The sequence below is a fragment of the Asparagus officinalis genome, chromosome 6, assembly GCF_001876935.1.
Source record: "Asparagus officinalis chromosome 6, Aspof.V1, whole genome shotgun sequence".
NCBI lineage: Eukaryota > Viridiplantae > Streptophyta > Magnoliopsida > Asparagales > Asparagaceae > Asparagus > Asparagus officinalis.
In genome coordinates, this window is record NC_033799.1 from 9,108,572 (window position 1) to 9,117,739 (window position 9,168).

Here is a 9,168-nt window from a genome sequence, read left to right on the forward strand (position 1 = left end):
ATCCATAATTATAATTATATCCTATCAGTTATAAATTTTAATAGTAATCATATTTATATCCTAACTGAAATGGATACTGGTACCATTATGCACGGATAAGTATATTGTGTGAGCTCATTCAAAAAGTAAACAATAAGTGCCAATAAATTTCGTTGGCAGGTAATATGCTCAGCCTCCGCAGTCATTCAATATCAGAAAAGACTTCCCCCAAATTGCTCGGTATAAAGTTTTCGTAAATATTTCCATAAAGGCGGGCCGCTATTTAAAAAGCTGATTCTGACAAAAACATCGAATCAAATATTGAAAACATTTTCAATGCACACAAGATACTCAATTTGTGCTACTTTTACTTTTTTTGGACATTTTTCTTGTTTGTTACTTCATTTCAGTAATTATATTATATTTCTATTGTAAATTTTAAAAAATAAATTAGCGATTTATATAGTTTCTTCTAAAATATAGAATATTTATAGAAATAAGGGAATTTCTCATAAAACAATGACAAGTACATGCCCTTTTAAATAGTTCAGGGTGCTAAAATACTAATAAGGTAATTTTTGGAAGAAGAAAATGAAGCTTTGGTAAATTTTGTGTCTGTGAGAGATAAATGTTTATTTTTGCTGTTTTAAACCAATGACGTTTCAACAGGAATTTTGAATTTATTCAACAATGGAAAGATACAACTCTAAGAATATGACAACAGTCAATTAAGTCCAAAGTCAGAAAAAGGAGAAAAGAATTTAATGAGAAATCAGACTGTAAGGAAACAAATTAACACATAATTTATTCATTTCCAATCCAAATCCAGGAACAGTGATCATGTTCCTCACAAGCTATAAATTAAGGCCACATTCAAATTCAATTCACTACATGAAGGTCACAAACACCTATAATACAGTAAGCTACTTAATCCCATAACAATACTAAAAATAAATAAGCAATGGGATAATTTTTTCAAAAAACCCCAAAGAATTCGCCAATTTTGATGTAACCCAAAAAGATTTTGTCAGTGTCATTTAACCCCAAAAACTTTTGCATTTTTCTGAATCTGTTTTCAAATTACCCCAAAATCTTCTGGGATTATCCAGAAAAGTTTTGGGAGCTAGAAGTCCCATTTCATCGTCTGTGGGGTTATTTTAAAATGAGCCAATCTTCTTGGGAAGTTTTGTGAAATTTACCCTAAACAATACGATCACTAGCATTACTCTCACAATTTAACAATCTCCGGGATCTCAACTGGATACCTATGAATGCAACTCTGCCACGGCCCTTCAACCGGCGTTTTCACACTCCTCATACACTTCCAAACTGCACTATTGCACTTAAACCCACTCCCAAACCCAATTTGCCAAACTCTATCCCCCTTCTTCATCCTCCCTTTGGCCTCGATATAGTTGAGCTCGTACCAGAGCGAGCTACTCGACGTGTTCCCGAACCGATGCAGCGTCATCCTCGACGCCTCCACCTGCTCCGCCGACAGCTGCAGGCTCTTCTGAAGCTCGTCGATCACCGCTCTCCCTCCTGCGTGAATGCAGAAATGCTCGAACGCCTGCTTGAAATCAGGAATGTAGGGTTTCCATCCGGGGTTTATGAGCTTTCTACCGATAAGCGTTAACAGAAACAATAACTGTTCTGAAGCTGGGAGCACTAAAGGCCCAATTGTTGTGATATTCGATTTTAGAGCTTCACCGGCGACTGTCATCAGATCTTTTTGTAGGGCGATGCCCGAGTTCCCCGCTGCGTCTTGCTCCTCGTACACACAGCGGTAGGCTTGGTCGTCGGCCCCTTTGTGGGTTCGAACGACCTGAACCAGCCTGTACTTGGCTCGACGTTTTTCTTTGTAGCGGTTCGATAAGAGGATCGCAGCTGCCCCCATTCTGAACAAGCAATTTGGGAGTAGCATAGACCTCTGGTTACCGCTGTAGTAGTTAGTCGTCAAGATCTCTGTGGAGACAACAACGGCGTTGGAGTTGGCGTGCAACTGTAAGAGATCGCGAGCGAGGTCGACGGATATTAGCCCGGCGCTGCATCCCATACCGGAGAGGTTGAAGCTCCGTATATTGCTACGGAGCTTGTACTTATTAACGATCATCGCCGAGAGGGACGGCGTGGGGGAAAAGAGACTACAGTTGACGATCAGTATGTCGATGTCTTTAGGCTTTAGCCCAGTTTTACGGAGTAAATCGTCCATTGCAGAGAAAATTACGAGCTGGGCCTCGAGGCGAGCCCCCTCCATGTTGCCCCGAGGTGGTAAGTAGTGGCTCTGTGGCGGGGAGACAGGTCTCCTCGCCGAGGCCAGACCGTTCTAAAATCCGCATCTGGAACTCGACGGATTTCTGGTTGAAAAAAGGGAGGAGCTTAATGTGCTCCAAGTAAGTAGCGAATGGAACCCGACAATTATACGAAGGTTTGAAACAGGCGTAGTCGATGAGGTAGACGGAGCGAGGGCGAGACATGAAGTAGAGGGTAGCGAAGAAGACAATGACGAAGAGGGAGCAGAGGACGGGGAGGAGGTCGAGGTTTAGGAGGAGGCGGCCGATGGCCAGGAGCCCGTCAGGACCGAGGCGGACGAGCTCGATGACCATGGCTACAATGACAGGTATTAAGAGAAGGGTGAAGAAGTGATTGACCAAGTACTGGTAGCCAAGCTTGACATGTTTGAGCTTGACTGAGCTTGAGAACGGAGGTAGAGGTTCGGATGGCATTATTGTCCTAGTGTTGATTCTATTGAAAGGGGAAGAGATTGTTTGCTTGGTTTGAGCCCAAGGGGTCATTTTAAAGGCTAAATTTTAGCGGCAATCAATGGGGGCAGATGGGGAGTTTTAAATGCTGGGCCAAGATGAAGGATGGACATAGTCGCGCTGCAGAGCGCTCCACTAATTTCAGTGGCTTTATCAGAAGTAGAGTGTGCTTAGATTTTAGGCTCAGTTTGGCAACTCCATGCTAGGCTAGCTAAGGCCTTAATCAGGTTAATTTTTATCTGAATTTCTTAGAGATATAATAGAGATATAATAGTTCTAAGCTGGTTAGGCGGAATGTTGAACTAACAAAACTACAATTCCTTTAGTTTTTGCCAAACTAGATTTTAATTGATCCTAAGCTGACCTGGTTAGCAGGGGGCAGGGTAGTTAAATAAATAAATCCTAAAGCTTCATTTGGCAATCCTCTCAAAATTGGGTCAGGACTGATCCTGATCCAGTTTTGCTAATTTTGAGAAGCCTGGTTCTGTTTTGATCTATGAGAGGTTGGATAAGAACAAAAAAGAACCAATTTTGATGAATTTTTTAGCTCAGAAAATATTGAGCCAATTCTGACCCATTTTTTATTAAACAAAATTCATCTCAAAATAGGACCAAGTTAAAACTTGATTCAATTTTTGTAGGTGGTTGTTATGACAAAATCCACAGGATAAGCTAATATCAATCACACGAGAGCACGAAAAATATCAAGAACACACAAATACAAAGCTATACGTGGTTCGGTTTGTAGCCTACGTCCATGGACAAAGGAGGAGAAAAGATTTACTAAATAGTGAGGAATACAAACTAGAGGTCTCTTAATCACTCAATCCCAAATAAAAACCCAAAAGCCTAATACAATCTCTCTAAAACAATGGAACAAAAGAGAGAAAGGCTTCAAAAGAAAACACCGCTCTCTGGTTTAATTCTCCTTTTTGGTGCACTGCAGGGAGGAGCTTCGATTGACATTTAAAGAGAGAGAACTTGATATCTCTAAGTTGGATTATAATTCAACATCAAGTTAGATTTTTGGTGGCCAAGCCCTTAACGCCTCGTTTGGAACGCGGGAATGAACTCAAATGAGAATGGAATAGAAGAAGGAATGGAATGGAATGTATGTGAGAATGAAATGATCATTCTCATTCTCTTGTTGTGCGTTTGTAGAATAAGCTAAAATAAAAATCCCACTCCCATTCCCACATTTGGTTTCACTAGTTCACAAGTGAGAATGAAATCTTATTTTTTTAATAATGCCCTTACAACAACATAGATTTTTAATAAGATAAAAATAAACATTAATGATAATAACTAAATAATTTTATTTATGCATAGGTTATATTAATCAAGCTATTTTTTATACTAATGCACATGTTATCTCTCAGGTGTATGTTCCGTTTATATTTTTTAAACAATACTCACTATTTTTTGGTCTTAAAAAATTAAAGAAAAATAAATAAAAGAGTATCACATCTTTCATAGGTCCAAAAATAATATAAAAGTCTTAAAAAATTAAAGAAAAATAAATAAAAGAGTATCACATCTTTCATAGGTCCAAAAATAATATAAAGAATGATATCCACAATCCATAAAAGAGTATCACATCTTTCATAGGTCCAAAAATAATATAAAGAATGATATCCACAATCCACAGTTCTAAATATATAAATTAACTTATTTAATAAAGTATCAAAATCACCCATATCATAATAAAAAAATATCCATAAAACAATACCAACTAAAATAATAAGTTTTGAAATAGCAAAATGATATACTAGCCTAAATTGCCAATCTAAAATTGCGCACTTGCATATCGGCTCACTCATATATTCTTCAAATCATCACTGATTGTGAAGAACAAATCCAGCAACTCACAGTTAGTACCAATCGCCCCTATCGCTGTCAAACATTGCTCCATAGGTAACTTCATATTCATTACGTATTCAATAAACCTCTTTCTCTTTTTAGTCAAAGCCACTTTATCTAATCCATCCTTAATTAACTAGCTCGGCCTAAAAAGTTCACTTCCTACATTTGCAGAAGATTCCCTCATTATCTCGAATGACTCGCTATCCCCCGATAACTGTCTCTTCTTTTTATGCTTGGAGGAAGCTTCACCGTGTTCTCAGGTATTACCTCTTGAGAATGTGACTCATGTATATCATCAGCATCAGTATCATAGTCAGCCAACCTATCAAGTTCTTCTATAACATCATATAGGTGTTCCATTCCCTTTTATGTCGCTCAATTCGTACCAAACACAATAGATAAGGTATCAAGGTGTGGAAAAGCTTTCTCCTTGAATTGTGTAACATTTTTGTAGGTCTGCAATTAAATTCATTTAAAAAATCAATAGTCATTAATTAAGAAGATACTGGATGTAATAAAATTAGCATGCTAGATTAAAATTTGAATAACTAAATACCTTTAGATATTCATCTCATACTGCTTTTTCAGTAGTTACACATTGCTTCGTTTCATCCCATCCAAAACCACTGTAGTTGAGCATATCAAACACAATACTAAATTGCGTCTTAAGAGTTTTCATTCTTGATCTAATATGCGGATCAACCTTTAACCCCAAATTGGTAAGTAAAATGGCAAGTAACCTCTCAACAATATTATAGTGTCTAGGCTTAAAACCACGATCGGCATTGTACTTTCCAGTTTGGTGTAACTCCAACAATACATCAACCAACTTCTGGTCTTCCTCAACTATCCATGTTCGCTTATTCTTTCCAGGTAATCGTTGATCTTCTTGATCCATTCCTGAATAGTTTATAAACCATATAATAATTTGCACATTCACATCATCACGATAGTTTTTAAATAAGTCTTGCTTTGATGATTTATGAAAGTAAGCAAATCTTTTGGTTTGTAGCAAGTATAATGATTTATGAGAGTCATGTATACTGAAGATTGCTTTAAAATGAGTCCAGTAACCAAAAAAGCACAATAATGTTAATTCTAATTAAAATAAATGTCAAACAATTTTAAAACAACATGATAACATATACTTGAATACTAACTAATAAAATAGAGGTCATATCATATCATCAATGATATCCTCGGATAAGCTACTCTTCTTCCCCTATCCACTGGTCATACATCAAATTTGTGAGGTTATCTCGATATGAAGTCCAAGCTGTTGTAGTTTTCCCTATCCACTGGTTATACATCAAATTTGCGAGGTTATTTCAATATAAAGTCCAAGCTGTTGTAGTTTCAATTTTGGTGATTAAATCATTATTAGCCATTTGAGTTGTTTCCTCTATAACGTCAAGAGCATCTTCAAATGGATCAATCTTCATTTCTCTCCTTATGTAATTATGTAGAAGACAACATGCCATGATTATTTGATTTTGGATCTTTATAGGGTAAAATGATAGACTGTGTAAGATTCCTCATCTTAATTTAAGCAATCCAAAACATCTCTCAATAACATTCCTAGTCGATGTATGTTTCATGTTGAAAAACTCATGCATAGTTGTTGACTGGTGTCCGTCTCTCCATTCTTTCAAGTGGTATCATTGACCTCTATATGGGGCAAGAAAACCTTCATAATTTGTGTATCCAGCATTAACTAGATAATAATAACCTATGAGTAGACATGTCAAAATGTATTTATTAAATACCAGTGGAGTTAATGATTATAAACCAAAATGAAGTATAAATTATAAGTAATATACCACATGGGATTTTTACCCATTTCTTCTAGTTATTACTTCTCGAAGGACTCTACTATCAGCAGTTGACCCTTCCCAACCGGGTAGTGTATATATGAACCGCATGTCTTGAGAACATACACCTAAAATATTTGTAGCAATTTCACTCTTTCGTGTTTAATACCTAGATTTTTCCTCCATAACTACCCTCACCCTTACGTAAGTCTCATCTAAAGCTCCAAGACAATTCTAGACATTTGGAAAAATTTAATGTGTTAGTTTACTTATAAAAATTGATAAATACAAATGCTACTTATATTGTAGATTACCTTAAACCATTTCCACATCGCATCTGTTGAGTCAAACGGCATTGACTTGGGTTTCTTAATCAAAATATCGTGTAGACGTATCACGGCGTGCAACACATGAGTAAAATGCCGACTAATAGTTTCCCCTGAACATTGGAACATTTGTTTTATGACTCTGATCTTCACATGGTGGGTGAGGATATGTAGAAACATTGCTACTTGCTCGTCTACCAACATATTTTTTGTATCATTTAGTCCTACATTTTGAAGCATAGTGCATAACTTCCTAAAAGAGCTCCTATACATTCTAAGCTAATCATAACAAGTTACTTCACTTGCATAGGCCAGATGATATACATTTTTCCTTTTAGAATAAAAATCTATCAAATATCGCTCTCTTAGGGATTTTTTTTTTCAATGTAAATTTCATTATGTGAGATAAAAATAGGAACTACCAAGCCACTACACTTTTCACATTCCTCATATGTACTTGGACAACAACCAACTTCTTCAATTTTATCCATTCGTCATCAGAATCCATAATATGATATTTCTTGACCGCATAAGTGTAAAGGAGTATATTCATTTTGGAATGTAGACTATTTAAATAATCTCGGATTCTTAATAACAGAGATATTGTTAATTATGATAAGAGAATAATACATGTAAATTAATATTTTAATTAATTAAATATTATAAATAAAACAAAGTAATTCACAACCTTGTTTATTGATCGTAGGTAGCAAGATTCATAGGATAATACATGTAATAATTTGGTATTAATTAAACAATAACAACAATCACATCGAGAACAACTATAATTTTAGGGCTAGCTCTAAATTCAACATATTGATCAAGATATCATGCCATCTAAGACAGTCATTCTAGCTTTTATGTTTTAACTTCTTTCATCAATGAATTTTAGAAGAAAAAATGGAACTGTTCATTACCAATCTATGTGATTAAGAACCAAATATTGTTGTCTGAAATCACAAACATCAAGATCAACACAGAGCAACATCGTAAATAAGTACAATTGCTAATTACACTAGAAGGAATCAATAAAACTCCACAAGATCATTTTCATATATATAGTAGTAACTGTACTTGAGATGATAGAACCCTATAACTTCATCAATCAAAATAGACAAAGATCAAAATGAGAGAGAGAGAGAGAGAGAGAGAGAGAGAGAGAGAGAGAGAGAGAGAGAGAGAGAGAGAGACGGAGAGAGAGAGACGTCGACTGATATCTTGATAATACAACGTTGATTGTTAATGGAATAAAAGGAATGAAAGAGCGGCTCTTACCTAAGATGAGAGAGAGAGTCTGAGGCAAGGAGCGGTGCGGCAATTCCCTAGGAATAGTGGATGCAATAATTTATTTCGGTGCAGTGTAAAAAAGAATAGAAAAATATGTGATTTGTTGAGATACACTAATACGTAGTCAAAAAGATGAGATTTTTAGATTTATTTTTATTATCAATAGGGGTATAATTAAAAATTACGTAACTAATTTGATTCTCACTTGAATGAGAAATCATTTCTTATCAATTCACTTGGAATGTTAATTCCCACAAAAAGTGGGAATGATCATTCCCTGGGAATGATCCATTCCAACTTCTAAAAAATAGATACGTTTGGTATGAGGGAATGAGAAGTGAGAATGACCATTCCATTCACCCTATTCCTGTGTACCAAACGAGGCGTAAGAGTTACTCGTATCCACATCCAATAGGAATTCTTTATCCTATTAACAACAAGACTTGAATTCTAATCAATCCACACATCCCAAAACAACGAGCTCAAGTTTGTAGTCTTGTTAAAACCCGTGCGAACCAAGAAGCCATGTACTCTGATTACTTTTGGGTTTAGAATTTGAGTCACACTTAACAAATCTCCACCTTGACTCAAATACGTAGAAAATTTCTCACTCTAAAATTAGCCAACTTACTCCATCTTCTGCGATAGCCCCGCAGGACATTAAGTGCGGCACATATCGATCAAGTCCAAGCTCGACTTGAACTTGCCAACTGAAAGAGGCCTCCTTAACAAATCGACTGAATTGTCCACACGATGATCGTAATGCTTAGTGAAGTCATCACCCGAAATAGCTTCTGAATAGCTGAAGGGCACAAGATCGACAGCTAACAATGCATAAGCTACTGTATCTTCATATTTTCCCCGTGGTCAAATATCTCGTCTAGACCGATCTCTAGTATAGTATATTTCCCCTCTTCCTATAGCTACTGAGGTGATTCATCTACTTGAACAAGATTTTGCTGCTGAACTCACATAGTTTTATCCTACTAAAGAGCTGAATTATGAATTTCTAACTCCAATTTTTGTTCTGTAGTGCATGCCTTATCATCAACTAAAACCGATGACCGTTTCCAATGGAACATAGCAAACTCATCAAAAGTAACATCACGGTTGATAATAATCTTAGAAGACTTTAGATTA

The 9,168-nt window shown here is 36.2% G+C and overlaps 1 protein-coding gene across 1 annotated transcript; it reads right to left on the minus strand.

The window, feature by feature from the left end:
* LOC109844724 (3-ketoacyl-CoA synthase 6-like) lies at positions 764 to 2,750 on the minus strand. The gene is given in 2 exon segments (XM_020413836.1): positions 764 to 2,252; positions 2,254 to 2,750. Coding segments are annotated over 2 exon segments (1,497 nt in total). The 5' UTR covers positions 2,706 to 2,750; the 3' UTR covers positions 764 to 1,207.